Below are 15,872 nucleotides of genomic sequence, written 5' to 3'. Positions count from 1 at the left end.
AGATTTTTCTTATAAGAAAAAAAAAAATCAAACCTGCTTTAAAACCCAGCAACACAACTGTAAGATGTATAACTGTACAACAGCAACACTGCTTTAACACAAAATAAAAACAGCAAGATTAATTTGACATCAAACATTTTTTTTTATGGTATGCATTTACTCTCAGTGTACTTTGATGTCTTACACAGAACAGTGCAGTCCTGCTTCAAGTCAAACACCTGTTGTGTTTTGTTAGACACACAGATTTTATAGGAAGTATTTTAATTTACACAATTTTACTAAATATCGTGTCTAATATATACCACAACATTAACTTCTTATTATTGAGATGTTGTAAATAAATATCTTTTATTTTACTGGTCAGTGTTTAAAAAATTGCTGGGAAATCACTACATGTAACCCTAAAAGAATGATTACTTTTTAGCAGTGTAAAAAAAAAGAAAGAAGTCACGTTTAAGAGAAGATAGAAATCACCCATTGACTTTCAAAGCTCCTATATATTAATGACTTTCTACTGCAAGGACCTTGATAGAAATGTTTTGGAGTGAAAATACAATATTTGTCTGTCAAATCAGACAAAGGTTTAATATCATCCACCAGCTGCATTAACCCTGTTTAGTTCAGCCCTGTTTTTCCACCCGTAATTAAAACACATTACAGCAAAACTCAGATTTTAATTACAGTAAGAATAAAAAATGCAGGGGGAAAAAGAAAGCAAACAACATTTCAATGCAAACAACATATATATACAGATTTTTATTTTAATAACAGACATTTTTCTAAAAGAATGCGCTTTTCTAAGTGAATAAAGTTCATAAAAACACATTGTTTAGTGTAGCAAAAATACCTCAATAACATGAATTTACAATTAAATTAAATCATGTACAATGACCAGTTTTCAAGCTCATTCACTTTCTGCCAACATCACAGTTGAACTTTTTTTTCTGTGGTATCTGAAATTTGCCAAATAATTACAGGAGTCTCTCATAACAACAAACATTCTCTGCCCTCAGTTCCTGGTGATATTGAAGCTTTTTAGCTCATAGAAGAGAACATATGCCTGATTTGACTGAAGCTTCTCCTCTGTTATTTCACCAACACTGTGAAAGAAACAGAGCATTAAACATTTCTGAACTAAACTAAATATTATTTCTTTATTACGAACAAAAATTCGAACTTCATCAAACAAAGAAATACTACAGTTTTTTTCTATATCATATCTAATAGGAACAAATTATTATTCTTGCATATTGTGTGAGAAAACTGCCCTTTAAATATCATTACTTCATTGAATAAAACTGCACCCACCATGAGTCATTATAGTAGCACCAGCCCTCCTCCTCCCGACATGCAGCCGTGTAGTGACCCATATTTACTGTGCCCGAATGATTGCATACTGCATAAAGATCATACAGCACTGGACCTGAAAGCAAATATTCAGTAATATTTCATACACCTCTGCACATAACAATAATCAGAATTTACAATGTGCATGATACTTATTCATAATTAACTGCTCACCGCAGTCAACAGGTCCAAATGGCCCTAAATCCAGTCCATTTAGAGGGAAGGAAACTGGCACTGTGCTCTTTGATATCGAGTACCTTGACATGGTAAATCGATTTAAGTCTGAAATGGCAAGTTAAGTAAAACGTACTTGGTCACAAGGCCATGCACTTACTGCTTCACACCATCAATAATCACCATTTGATTAACTCAGCACTGACTAACTGAAAAAAGGATACGCATGACGAGGATTCTAGGGAACCTTTGGATGGTCAGTCTTTTGGTGCTCTGGGTGCGACGGTTACACCGCTCACACATCTAAGAAACATACACATCTGTGGCTTTCAAAAGAAATTCCCACTTTAAATGCAAAGACTGGCCATGCTTGTTACTCACCGGCGAGTTTTCTTTATCAAGTTTTTCCTCGTGTGAAAAGAGGTCTAGACACTCTCTCAGTGTGACAGTTCGTCCATAATCACTCTTCTGCAATACACACACAAACAAAAATGATGCCACATCATCTGCACAAGACCACAAGGTGAGGACAGGGCCTGAGAGGGTTACCTTTGGGATGGGGAGTGACAGGTCGCAAAACACATCAAAGGTGTTGGAGTAATGGGAGCAGACTGAACAGTGCAAGGAACTGCGCAGCTGACCTGAGAACAAATCTGTGAGAGGAGGGAGAAAATACGTGAGCACCAGGTGCACCTGGATTTAAAATGGGCCGAGGTAAAAAAAAAAAGTAAAACGTATTATTATCATACCATTATTTTAACAGGGCTACTACATACCAACGATTTTACTGTCATCCCTGTCAAGATGCCTCTGCCACATTGCAAAGGCCTCCTCTGAAATCTTGCTGGAGACAAAGGAGTGATTTAAAGGATCTGACCGACTTTAGATCAGATTGCTCCTTTCAAGATATGTCTCTTTGTGGAATACCTGAATCGTGTGTATGTTGGTTGCTTAATTTCCATAACTGCAGGACGTTTGGATGGACGACGGTTAATTTCTGTATGTAGCCTGTCCAGAAGGTACCGCAAGAACTCCTGAGCATCTTGCTGACTGTGTGTGAGTGAGAAATGAAATGGATAAATGATCTGTCTGCAAAAAAAATATACATACAGTTTTGTTCAAATTAATAGCAGTACAATGTGACTAACCAGAATAATCAAGGTTTTTAGTATATTTTTTATTGCTACGTGGCAAACAAGTTACCAGTAGGTTCAGTAGATTGTCAGAAAACAAACAAGACCCAGCATTCATGATATGCACGCTCTTAAGGCTGTGCAATTGGGCAATTAGTTGAAAGGGGTGTGTTCAAAAAAATAGCAGTGTCTACCTTTGACTGTACAAACTCAAAACTATTTTGTACAAACATTTTTTTTTTCTGGGATTTAGCAATCCTGTGAATCACTAAACTAATATTTAGTTGTATGACCACAGTTTTTTAAAACTGCTTGACATCTGTGTGGCATGGAGTCAACCAACTTGTGGCACCTCTCAGCTGTTATTCCACTCCATGATTCTTTAACAACATTCCACAATTCATTCATATTTCTTGGTTTTGCTTCAGAAACAGCATTTTTGATATCACCCCACAAGTTCTCAATTGGATTAAGGTCTGGAGATTGGGCTGGCCACTCCATAACATTAATTTTGTTGGTCTGGAACCAAGACTTTGCCCGTTTACTAGTGTGTTTTGGGTCATTGTCTTGTTGAAACAACCATTTCAAGGGCATGTCCTCTTCAGCATAGGGCAACATGACCTCTTCAAGTATTTTAACATATGCAAACTGATCCATGATCCCTGGTATGCGATAAATAGGCCCAACACCATAGTAGGAGAAACATGCCCATATCATGATGCTTGCACCTCCATGCTTCACTGTCTTCACTGTGTACTGTGGCTTGAATTCAGAGTTTGGGGGTCGTCTCACAAACTGCCTGTGGCCCTTGGACCCAAAAAGAACAATTTTACTCTCATCAGTCCACAAAATGTTCCTCCATTTCTCTTTAGGCCAGTTGATGTGTTCTTTGGCAAATTGTAACCTCTTCTGCATATGCCTTTTTTTTAACAGAGGGACTTTGCGGGGGATTCTTGAAAATAGATTAGCTTCACACAGACGTCTTCTAACTGTCACAGTACTTACAGGTAACTCCAGACTGTCTTTGATCATCCTGGAGGTGATCATTGGCTGAGCCTTTGCCATTCTGGTTATTCTTCTATCCATTTTGATGGTTGTCTTCCGTTTTCTTCCACGTCTCTCTGGTTTTGCTCTCCATTTTAAGGCATTGGAGATCATTTTAGCTGAACAGCCTATCATTTTTTGCACCTCTTTATAGGTTTTCCCCTCTCTAATCAACTTTTTAATCAAAGTACGCTGTTCTTCTGAACAATGTCTTGAACGACCCATTTTCCTCAGCTTTCAAATGCATGTTCAACAAGTGTTGGCTTCATCCTTAAATAGGGGCCACCTGATTCACTCCTGTTTCTTCACAAAATTGATGACCTCAGTGACTGAATGCCACACTGCTATTTTTTTGAACACACCCCTTTCAACTAATTCAACTAATTGCCCAATTGCACAGCCTTAAGAGCGTGCATATCATGAATGCTGGGTCTCATTTGTTTTCTGAGAATCTACTGAACCTACTGGTAACTTGTTTGCCACGTAGCAATAAAAAAATATACGAAAAACCTTGATTATTCTGGTTAGTCACATTGTACTGCTATTATTTTGAACAATACTGTACATAACCACTGAGAATGATATCTTTAAACACCAATACCCAACACATATTTTGAATACTGTGTTAATCAGAGAACTGTGAAGAGATATCTGTAATAATTCATATTGAACATACCTATAGCCACTGAAATGAGGCACTGAGTCTTTAAACACGTGATAAAACTTCCCAGGATTCACTGTGGTTTCCCCACCATTACATTCCCACAAGCCAGCCAAAACTTTAGAGAATTCTACAATAAAGTCATCAACAAAAATATTGTGAAGAAAGTGGATGAGGAGTAGAGAGAAATCTGATTTAAAATCATTAAACTGATAGATAAAATGTAAAATAATAATTCAAATAAAACTTTGTATTTTCTAAATAATAATGCTGCACCACCGATCCCAAACCACTCAGATTTTGATTTGCTGCACCACTTCACCCCTAATATATAAATGACAGCCGAAGTGTGCCTACCATTCATAAGCACAGGTTCTTGTTTGGAGTGCTTGTCCTGAAGGTAGGTTCTCATCAGACAGTAGTTACGAAGACTACGAGTGTGAGAGAGACACTGCACGATCGCATTGAGAAAACACTAAAAACAAAGAGAACATCTGAATACGGATGGGAGCGAATACTATTATTTCTCTTGCAAACATTATGCATTGAAGCCTGTTTGTGAATTACAACATACAGTATTTCCAACGTTGCGCAGTCCAACTTGTCCATTTCCCAATTGCAGCTCTCTCTGGAGAATGAAAAACGACAGCAAATGACTGTCAGTGTGACTTCCTCATTTACATCACAAGCGGCAACAGGTTTGCCTTTCACTGGCCCTCCTGCAGTGACTGAGGGTACGTTTATAGATCTATGATCCAATTATAACAGAGAGGGAAGACACTGTCACATATGACACTGAGGTTAAGACCAGATATACTTAACTCACCGTGAGCACCTACAGGTGCAAAAGCACATAGCATTATTTATATTAATTATTAATAAGGTTTGCATATAAGCTAGGCCTGTTGTTTCCAGTATATAAGAGTTGTCAGGATAGACTGATATATAATATATGCCATGTGTCAAACACACTAATAAAACATGAGGTTTCAGACAGAAGTTTGTCAATGGCATAACACTGTCTCACCTCGTTGTCTGTCACCAGCAGGAGTCCCATGATGGATGTGTAGAGTACTGACTGTGAAATGTCCACATTCTCTGGCTCTAGGCCGTTTTGAGTGACTATGGTTCTGCACAGGGCCTGACACGAGTTGTCCATTACAGTGGATTCAGCTCTTGGCATCACCACATCTGCATGCCGGGCATCCCTGCCAATGGACCTGTGAATGGAAAACTCCTTTGAATATCATATTTTCTTAAGCAAGTCATATTGCTAAATACTGGTTTGTGATTCAGTCCTCTTCCCAACATGCAATGTATCATGACTATTAATAGGGTCACATTGTTTGACAAGTCAGTTTTGCAATAATGGGAACTTGAGATTATATGTTCAGACAAAACATTTATTTAACAATTAGTTTGACTAACTTCTACGATTAGTTTGACTAAAAAAAATATATAAATTTTTAATGTAGTTTAATTATTGAGAGAATTTTTCCTTTAAAGTGAATATAAAAGAGAGGTGATAATTCACTTGGCTACAGAAAAGGCAGCATGCACAAATAGTTGGCCATAATATTTAATTATTTTAGAAACAGTAGCACAATCATTATTTTAACAAAAAGTATTGAGAGCGAGTGAGATAATTTACATAAAATTATCACATAAACATTTGTTTACTCACCCGTAAAGACCCAGTGTCGTCTCCACTTATTTCTTGATTGATGGTCAAACAGTGGCAATGTTTCTGTCCAAACATCAAGTCCACTTTGAAAATGTTGAAGTGTTCCTGTGCTTTCATTACACCTGCTGTTCACCTGTCTGTCCTGTCACTGTGTTTGTGAACGAGCTTTAATCAAGGCTAATCTTTCCTCTCTCTTTAGGACCTTCTATAATTAGCGATGTCTTCGCCTTTGCTTAAGAACAGCTTTGACACTGACAGGAGACGGTGTCCGCCCGTTACTCACAGTCACGATATTAAACCGCAATTGCAGAAATTATAATATTGTCATTATAATAACATGACTTGTGTACGTCCCTATATAGAAATGAACTGTCAGTTAAAACTCTAGTGAGTGACAACTAGCACTAGTCCAGGTGAAGTTCATGTTATGCATATTGATAAACCATGATACTTTTTTTTTTTATATATATAAAAATAAACAGGTCCACATTTATGGAAGTTGTCAGTTTATTGCAAAAAAATTACGCACCAAAAAGAAAATGGTAATGAACACCTTTTTAAAAATGGCACAGAATACCTTCCAAGCAACTGTATGCAGTTGTATTTTTGCAAATTTGGAGCTTAAATTAGTTTAATTTACTGTTGTAAATATATCACGGTGGTAATTACAGTGGATTGCTGTTTTGCTGCCATACCCCATAAAGCAATCAGCCCTTTTAACGAAATTTTATAATAGGCCAACCGCCCTCCGCATAAGTCACTGTACCTTCAGAATAATATTGAAATTGATATTTAAACGAAAACAAAAATGTAAATACAATTGCTTTATATCAAGAAAAAATAAGAATTTAGGCTACATTCAGGTTATATCAGTGAAAGACTTGCAGTAGGCTTACTTTTAGCCCTAATGCTGCCAAAGTGCAATGACTAAAGGCCTGGACTCATATAAGATTAGTTACCATTCAGAATAAACAAATGTTGTTGTTTATTAACTATATAAGATGGAAATAGTGTGCTATTTAAAGGAACGAGGAACTGAGAGTTCATGTCCCATAGCCTAAACCATATATCCAACAAATATCACACAATATTCTCAATGTAAAAATAATAATAATAATAATAATAATTCCAATATAACCTGTTAAGCAAGAAGCATAAATCTAATATAAAATACAGTCATAAGGTACCCTTATGAGACATCTCACACCAACAAACATCCACATATGATTATATATATATGTATATAGCTACATGACCTTATTCTCACAGTCTCTAGACAGATTGGGAAACATCAGCTCTGTGATCACATTTGTCCTGAGAAAGTTTGCCGTCATGGTCACAATAAAAGTGAAATCCTGTGTTTGTGAATGAACTATTAAACTGGAAAGCACCGGTGGCCCTGGTCTATGTGTCTGGCATCTCCACATCAGAGTTAATGTTGAGTTCAGCGATGTTGTTATAGAGGGCAGGGTCAGGGCTTTGAGCATGTTTGTCCCTTGACTGGACCATTGCTTGGCGCAGACATGAAATCCATTGCTGCTTATTGAAGGAGTCATTAGCCTGCAGGCTGTGGGATTGAGACTTGGAGCGTCCTGTGGTGCTCACACGAAAACAGTTCTTCACTGGGAATTAAAAAGAAGAAAAATGTGGAATTAGAATGAAACGAAAGTGATTAGAACACCTCCAATGTCAAAAAGCATCTAGAATTACAAATAAACAAAAACACTTAAACATTTAAGCCTCTAATTGCATGCATTGTAAAAGCAACAGTAAATCAAACTACTTATATTTTTTAAATGATTTTAAAAAGAGAAAATGTAAATATTAATATTGAAGATTTTCTACATCAGGTTATGTTGCCTGTGAAAAGAACTTAATTCAACACTTTTGTCGATCTAAATCATTGATATGATTGCAACCATTTTAAAATAATGTTTAATCACTAGTAAATTTAAATCTTTTTTTATTGCGAGAAAAAAATGGTTTATTCAAATTCAAATCTCTTCTATTTTAATCATTTAATTGCTATCCTTTACATGACGTGCATCAGAGCAGGGGAGTTGAGTGGAGTGGTAATATTTCCTTAAGAGCGCAGAGTGCCTTTCTGAAGTTTCCGCTCCGCTCACTCACTACGCTCAGCGACGCACGCTCAACACAGTTCATAATGAATGAATGCATTTGATCTTGTGTATGCTTTTCACAGGCTTTGTAATCCAGGTGTAATTTGTAAAGATCTACACACATTTCATCTAGTGTGTGTGTGCGTTTGTTTTAATGAGCCTGTTTTAAATTCTCCTTCTATTGCACAACAACGGCAGCTATTTTTACGGAAATAAAGTGAACGAAAATTAAATACGATTTTTTTTGTTTTGTTTTTTGCATTTTAGCCATGTTTGCTAAGGTTAGAATAATATATTGAATACATTGTAATTAATACAATTAATAAAATTAAAGGGGGGGGGGGGGGTGAAATGCTATTTCATGCATACTGAGTTTTTTACACTGTTAAAGAGTTGGATTCCCATGCTAAACATGGACAAAGTTTCAAAAATTAAGTTGTACGTTTGAAGGAGTATTTTTGTTCCCAAAATACTCCTTCCGGTTTGTCACAAGTTTCGGAAAGTTTTTTTCGAGTATGGCTCTGTGTGACGTTAGATGGAGCGGAATTTCCTTATATGGGTCCTGAGGGCACGTCTGCCGGAAGAGCGCACGCTCCCATATAGCAGAGCACTGAGCACAGACATTTCACTGATCAGAGCGATTCACTGATCTGAGCGAGAGCGTCGCGAAAAGTCACAAAAGGAGTGTGTTTTTGGTTGCCAGGGCAAGACAACCCTGCACAGATTACCAAAAAAACAGCATTAAGGGACCAGTGGATGGAGTTTATTTTTACAGAGCATCAACGGAGTTGTGCAAGTGTTTGTGTTTGTTCCCTGCATTTCGAAGATGCTTGTTTTACAAACAAGGACCAGTTTGACGACGGATTTGCGTATCGTTTATTTCTTAAGGATGATGCAATTCTAATGAAAAAGGGTCACGATCGTGTGTTGGAACCACAGGCGGTGAGTAAAACTGCTTAAAATATCTCTGCCTCCTTGTTAGTGCGTCCCCTCCCATGCCGAGACCTGGGTTCGAGCCCCGCTCGGAGCGAGTAGTTGCTGCTGCTGCTCTCGTTCAGTTTCAGCCTCGGGATCTGATTCTGGATCATAAATAAAAGGCTGAATCTGACTGTAAGCCATGGTTTGTTTTGGATGATGGTTTTTCCCACACCGTAATGTCACAGCTTCCACATGCTCTCAACGCAAAAGCCTATTCGCGCTCGTGATTCTTTAGCTCCGCCCACACGTCACGCCTCCAGTCGGTCGTGTTTTTCCGGGAAAAATTGGCACAGACTATCTTTCTCTTATGAATATAATAAAACTAAAGACTTTTTGGAGTTATGAAGGATGCAGTACTACTCTATAGGTACTCAAGATTAACAGGATATTGAGTGAAAACGAGCATTTCACCCCCCCTTTAAGGAGAATTTAAGAATTTCGTTCTGATAGGCTACATGATAATTGCTATTTATCAGCATGCAGAATTTTAGACCGTTATCCAGGAATTTCTTTACAAACAGTAAACAATTAGGCCTAAAAGAGAAATTTTATGTCGGAGCGCTTGCTTGGGCGGTTAGAGAGAATGAGTGGAGCCCACGTCCAGAGAGCGGAAAACGTAGTGGAGCATCACACTCATGACATGCTCTGATGTGCATGCAAACGGAAAAAAAACCCAGTCAACTTATTATTTTCTTTTCTTTAAAGTAATTGATCTATATATATACACATATATATATTTTATTATTATTTTAAAACAAATATTAAAATACTGAACATTTAAAAATACTTGATATTATATAATAATTAAAAAATGTGAACAAACACAGACACAGAAACAAAGAAATTAAATACTTGATGTTAAACTAAAAAATCTATTTATTCAAATTCAATGGTAATCATTTTATTAGAATCCTGCATGCGTCATATGCTTGCAAAAACAAAACAAAAAACAAAAAAAAACAATGAGTACAAGATGCAATGCCGCTACCTTTATCATTGCCCGTAAAAGCCCCACGAAAGGATCCAGAGCTGCTTGGCTCTCCATCAGGTAGGTCTTCCAGATGGAGGTGAACAGCTGGGAGGGGCTGACGATACACCTGGAACTGTGCTGGTCCTTCCCTGTCCTGCGCCACTGGTCGGGTCAAAACCAATACCAGCTCAAAGAGGAACACATGCAGCTTCTAGAGAAGAGAAATGAGAAGTTAAATATCTGTGTGGATTGTTTTTAGTTTAAACACTGTGAAAAACTGCAATGACCTGCTAAACACTTGAAAAGATAAAATGTAGATTCATATGAAAAATATGAAGTTACCTGTCCTTTAGTACTCTTCAGTTCACCATGGCAGTATAAAAAACGAGATGCCTGGATTTCTGGAACCCTCTGGCTGTCTTCTGAGTAGCACAGCCCCCTTCTGTAAAACTGACACTCAGCCTCTCCAGTTTTAAGATTGACTTCTGTTATAATCTTTTGGATAAGTTCTATCTGAGGAAATATGAAATAAAAGGAAATGCAGGTTGCAGGTTTTGAAAAGTGAATCATTTAATCACTCAACCGATTGTTTACTGGCAACGAAAAAGATAGTTCAGTTGCAAAAACGTTAGTTAGCAATAAACCTGTACCAAACAAAAGACTTGATGTATTCAAAATACCAACCTAGCATACTAACCTTATTTCTTCTCCTATATAGATGTGTGGCACAAATATGTCTTTATGTGTGAATCATTTAATCATCACTCAACCAATTTTTTTTTATCTTTAGAAACAATTTTTTTCATTTAGTAAAAAAAGGAGTAACTTGGGTTCATATGCAATGCTAGTATAAATGTGGAAGCATCTCAACTTACTGCCTCTGGCAGCGCATCTTCGTCCGGATGCTCAGGTGGAGTGCTCTTCTGAATCTCTTTTAACAGTAGAGGATATTTCACCAGCCTGCTGCGAGGCAAGTCCAGAAAGTTCCACAGATCCAGCTTTCTGCTGAAGGACGACTCCTGGCACAGCCGCAAGAAATGCTCAACCCGCCGGTCCTGTTTCTTTTGATCGAGCAGCGCTTTTGCCCCAACCTGGTTACAGCAGTATGTGATATACGCCTCCAGACATGGAAACTATGGAAAGACAGCAAAGAGCTTATAATCCACTCAAATGCTGGGTGGGTGTCAGCTCACACCAAGAACAATAACTATTTTATTTATTACTATAAATAAGACTTCAATTCTAAACTTCAGATATTCCTCGATTTATTTTAAGTGCAAGCTGACATTTTGTTGTCTGCTGCTTTAAAAACTCATGTTTTTTTTTTTAAGTTAGGTATATTCTGATTGGTCATTGTTTTTTTTTGTTTTGTTTTTTCAGCAGGAGGAAAAAAACATTCTGATAGCAATCCCAATTATATTATTTATCTGTGTCTTTAGCTGTTATGCAGACTTCCTTATGGAAGCACATTTCTGCCAAAAAAAAACAAAAAACCTTCAACTTTTTTGTCTTACAATTCTGAATGTTGTAAACAAAAGAAAGTCAGAATATATCAATTCTGAGATTATATCTTTGGACATTTCTTCAAGGTTAATATTTTGCAATTCTATTTCTATTCTGTCGCGAATTCTATTTTCTATATTTCTTTTCCATTTCAATTTTCCACCCTAAAATCGTAAGGAAAAATGTCTGAATTGTGATATATAAACTCACAATTGTGAGATAAAAAGTCGCAATTACCTTTTTTATTATTATATTTTATTTTTATTTTGTGGTGGAAATAGGCTTCCGTAACCCCCCCCCCCCCTTTAATAGAATTTGAACGATAATTGAAACTATAGTTTGCTTATCATTCTTGATGTGAACAGACCTTCAGAGTCAGTGTTTTAAGAAACAAGGACTACAACAATGTTTTGTTATTATCTTTATATGTAGTTAGGCTGTGTAACATAAGACTGACCCAGTCCATCATGGTCGGGCCGACCTCTTGCACGGTCTTCTCTGCTCCACGAAGGCCTTCAAGACGCGTTAAAATATCTAAATGTACAGGTAAATAATTGTGAATATCTCATTATATTTCAAAGAAACAACTACAAAGAGTTTACTGACATTTACCTTCATGAAGTGGTATTAAAGAATCAAGGGTACCAAATATCTGGCCAAGCTCACTTTCTGTCATGATGTCTAATTTCAGCATTGGTTCGTAGTACACCTGTCAGGACAGTCAAATTTAAATTCGCTTCTATAAAAGACGGTAGAAACAAACCGGTTGATTTCTGCACAAACCTTTTTCACTAGACTTAGATCCTCAATGAGCTGTTTCTCACCCTGGGTCAACTCGTAGATTATCTGCATGAGAAGGAAATAAAGAGTTAAATAATACACGAATGAAGGGTTAAAACTGCAGTTCCTTTTAACCTCACGAGGCCTTGCATAAGTAGACGATACCACAAATAATCACAATTTTATAACTGCGCTACTGTCACAAGTTACCAGTCAGTTTTGTCAGTGTGTGGTGGAGCCTTTCAGAGGAAATTCTGACACTGAAATAGAGAACATGGCTTCGTATACCAGCACACTTCCTGTTTCACAACTAAGGTAGTAAAGACAGAGTTGGGCAGCTGGAAGCTCTTTAAAAAGATATTAAGGTACAAGAGCCAAAACTACCAGTTTTTTGCTTTAAATGAAAGCCCAAACATGGGAGATGTAACTAATTAAGGGTTTAATTAATAAAGAATTGAATTACAAAACACAAAGAAATCTACTTTAAAGAGTATGAAGCATTTCTATGTGGCATTAATTCAAGCAGCTTTTCACACCTCTTGTCTCTTGATCTCTTTGGTACTGAGCTCGTGGCTCAGACTGTCGACTGTATCGCTCCACAGCTGGCTGCTCCGCCGCCGTGGAAAGGAAGAGGCCTTCTGACGGGTTCTTATTGGCATTGGAGGCAACGGACGGGCCTCTGTCCGGAAACTGATAGAACGCTGATAAAATATATATACATTACATAAGCATACATTTCCAAACTCACATATACAGTATGAACGTATATATGTAATGTGTGTGTGTGTGTGTGTGTACATATGTATGGTCACTGTTATACTCATACTAAGGCTAAGGGCTTGGAGTTAGACTGTTTTGATTTGGGACAGTATGCAAACAAAGAACCCCGTAAAAACCTAGTTCTCAATGTAATTGTTGATGATAGTTCATATAAGAGAAGTTAAAACATTGTGGCTGAATGAGAAAAGCAGAGTAAGTGCATGAAGGGGTTAATTTTACCTGTATGGACTGGCCCAAGCGTTTCAGTGCTGGGGTCTTCACCGGTGTTATGATACCAGTGACTGAAGCACTTTTGTCTACTGGTTTGACTCTTTTGTTACACGGACCCTAATATGAGGCCAGCAGCAGAGAATAAGCGTCAAGGTTAATATGTACTTGTATCATTATGTTTCAATGTATCATTAAAACAAGTGGACGTTTAAATATGGACCATTGAATATCTCGCATGCAACACGAAGACATTCACTGAAACCGAGAAAGTTAACTGACAGTTCAGCAATTCTATCTGAACTTTATCAGACTTTGATCATGATGTTTTGACATGATGTTAAGGTATATAGGCCGTTATTGTGCTGAGCAGAAATGTTCTAGAACAAGGATGCATATTAATTTCTGTACCTCAGAATCTTGTATGTGGTCACTGATGGGAAAGTCATCGTCTTCCTGAAAGAGACGTGTAGTGTAGCACAGATGTCAGTCAGCACAAGCATATAACCACAAGCAGATGAAAGCACTAAACCTATACAGGTCTACAGAATAATAACACAGAACACAACGTTTGTCACTCACAAATCAGTCAACTACAGCCACTTTTCTTTTTATTAACCATTGCTATATTGTGATTATTTTCCAGCATTCATCTTTTTTTTTTTTGTTGCTCAGTTTAAACCTTGCCATAGACTTCATTTCTAAAATAAAATAAATTTATTTAAAAAAAACTATGATGATCTAAAAAAAAGTATACTCATACATTTAGCATAAATGTATTTATATATATATAATTATTTCATTAAAATCAGATCAATTATAATTTAATTTCCATAGCAACGATTACTATTTATTAAAAGAAATTTGATCAACTTTTTGCATTTTGTTACTAAGGAAATGACATTGTCCGTGAAGAGCTTGATATGGAATATGAACCATGACTATCACAGTACTTTCCAATCAAGCTGTCATTAGCTGTCACTAGGCCATTAAATGCGAGGCCATTAAATTAGGCCATTTCCACAACGTCATTTCCACCACAGACTATGATCAGACCTAATTCAGAAAACATTTGGTCCTGGTCCAAGACTCTAATTGTTTTTTTTTACAGTATTCAAGCCATGTTGTATTCCCACCTTACATTAACAGCTTTGACCTGTTCATCATCTCACAGATTTATTACTGGGAGACTTTATTTTCTAAAAGTCCACAGGCTCAAAAGTGCCGGCATTTGAAAAAACAACGACAAATGCAAAGTGAGACTGAACCGCTATCATTCAGAGGGTGTGCATGCAGCAGATCGAGACAGGAAACTGAGTTGTAAAGTTTTTTTTTTTTTTTTTTTGGAGCTTTTTACTCACAGCTAAGCACAAGTTGCTTCATACTTTTACTGTAAACTTCCTTCATTTCTCTTGAAAGAAAAATGCTTTTTTCTGGATGTCTTGTAACAGACCAGGAAAACCATGGATTGTTATGGAGACACCTGGTCTCTACAATTTTTTGGTGTAAAGCACAAACATACAGACCACTTTCACATTTGTCAGACCCCTCAAATGATGTACATTCATCTTCATATATAACCAATGATCAAGTCAAAGCTTATAGGGTGGAACTTTAACCACTGAGCAGATCATCTTTAGATCATCTAAAGACAGACGAACAGGAAATATTGTGGCTGTTTTTGTAACAGATGCTCAAACAATCATATTCAAACATCAAGTACTCTAGAAGACAATATAAAAATGATTTACAGCATACTTCGATCAGGCATGCTGCAACTTATATCATAGATAACTTACATAGTCCTCCAAGATTCGGGCTGAATTCTCAGCATCACTACTTGGGTCTTGTTTTCTTTTCTTCTGCTCAGAAACCAACAGATAATACATTGGTGTTCCTCAAAGGAGCGAGACCTACATTTTAAGGTCTGTCCATTAAAAAATATATAAGGTTTATGACCAAAATGAAACTTACCCCTGCGATATCTGGCAGCATTGCACATGTGAGGAGCCTGTCTCTAGACACAGGAGACCTGAAAAAGAATCAAATAAAGTGAAATTATGACACTGAAACAGACATGAATGTATTCTATTAGGAATCAGGATATATAAGCCAAATTATTAACTGTTATAGTGAATTTCTAGGCCACTACAGCTGATCAGAAAGACAGTTAAACATCGAAATGTCAGTGTTATTAAAAGTTTGAGCAACTATTGATAAATGAAAAAGTCATACCAGGAAGGTGATGTATCAACCTCCGTCTCTTCAAGTTCCATCTTTTTTCCTCTTTCAAAGCATCTCCAAATGTGCTTATTAAAAGAAACCCCGGTATAAATATATATATATATATATATAAAGAGTATTCGATTAAAAATCAGACCATAAATCTTAGAAGCACCTGTTCCAACTTTTCAAAGAATAGACAGAAAAAAAAAAGATAATGTGCACTCTCTCCCAGCCCTCCCCTCTTCCGCTTACACTTGCATGTCTG

The 15,872-nt window shown here is 36.9% G+C and overlaps 2 protein-coding genes across 3 annotated transcripts; both read right to left on the bottom strand.

The window, feature by feature from the left end:
* Positions 1-729: 729 nt before the first annotated feature.
* LOC113094716 (ubiquitin carboxyl-terminal hydrolase 21-like) lies at positions 730-6,264 on the bottom strand. The gene is made up of 13 exons (XM_026260334.1): positions 6,044-6,264; positions 5,387-5,579; positions 4,934-4,987; positions 4,717-4,834; positions 4,375-4,489; positions 2,449-2,571; positions 2,298-2,365; positions 2,071-2,174; positions 1,903-1,989; positions 1,746-1,824; positions 1,522-1,629; positions 1,309-1,423; positions 730-1,100 (listed from the first exon to the last, which is right to left on the bottom strand). The coding sequence occupies exons 2-13, from the start codon at positions 5,540-5,542 to the stop codon at positions 1,010-1,012; spliced, it is 1,218 nt and encodes a 405-aa protein (XP_026116119.1). The 5' UTR covers positions 5,543-5,579; positions 6,044-6,264; the 3' UTR covers positions 730-1,009.
* A 258-nt stretch (positions 6,265-6,522) lies between these two features.
* Positions 6,523-15,851, bottom strand: LOC113094693 (rho guanine nucleotide exchange factor 3-like). Of its 2 annotated transcripts, XM_026260308.1 has the most exons (14): positions 15,780-15,851; positions 15,617-15,690; positions 15,356-15,413; positions 15,181-15,243; positions 13,793-13,837; positions 13,394-13,501; positions 12,931-13,095; positions 12,398-12,460; positions 12,227-12,323; positions 12,072-12,148; positions 10,987-11,244; positions 10,454-10,624; positions 10,130-10,322; positions 6,523-7,665 (listed from the first exon to the last, which is right to left on the bottom strand). In XM_026260308.1, exons 2-14 carry the CDS (start codon positions 15,655-15,657, stop codon positions 7,448-7,450), a joined length of 1,557 nt encoding a protein of 518 aa, XP_026116093.1. In that variant the 5' UTR covers positions 15,658-15,690; positions 15,780-15,851; the 3' UTR covers positions 6,523-7,447. The 2 variants fall into 2 exon arrangements, with proteins under 2 accessions (XP_026116093.1, XP_026116094.1); XM_026260309.1 differs by having other exon boundaries at positions 15,617-15,833.
* Between the last annotated feature and the right edge of the window lie 21 nt (positions 15,852-15,872).

This window comes from Carassius auratus, unplaced genomic scaffold, assembly GCF_003368295.1.
Source record: "Carassius auratus strain Wakin unplaced genomic scaffold, ASM336829v1 scaf_tig00215416, whole genome shotgun sequence".
NCBI classification, from domain to species: domain Eukaryota; kingdom Metazoa; phylum Chordata; class Actinopteri; order Cypriniformes; family Cyprinidae; genus Carassius; species Carassius auratus.
The sequence above is the reverse complement of the archived record's forward strand: the minus strand, read 5'-3'. Positions and strand labels throughout refer to the sequence as shown.

Excerpts from the sequence above, each read along its gene's own strand:
- LOC113094716 (XM_026260334.1), bottom strand. The coding sequence starts at position 5,542 with ATGCCAAGAGCTGAATCCACTGTAATGGACAACTCGTGTCAGGCCCTG. Across the intron at positions 4,835-4,933 it reads TGCGCAACGTTGGAAATACT|TGTTTTCTCAATGCGATCGT; the intron begins GTATGTTGTAAT and ends CTTTGTTTTTAG. Across the intron at positions 1,990-2,070 it reads TGTCACTCCCCATCCCAAAG|AAGAGTGATTATGGACGAAC; the intron begins GTAACCCTCTCA and ends TGTGTATTGCAG.
- LOC113094693 (XM_026260308.1), bottom strand. The coding sequence starts at position 15,657 with ATGGAACTTGAAGAGACGGAGGTTGATACATCACCTTCCTG. Across the intron at positions 12,461-12,930 it reads AAGAGATCAAGAGACAAGAG|ATAATCTACGAGTTGACCCA; the intron begins GTGTGAAAAGCT and ends CTTCTCATGCAG. Across the intron at positions 11,245-12,071 it reads GCCCGACCATGATGGACTGG|TTTCCATGTCTGGAGGCGTA; the intron begins GTCAGTCTTATG and ends GTCTTTCCATAG.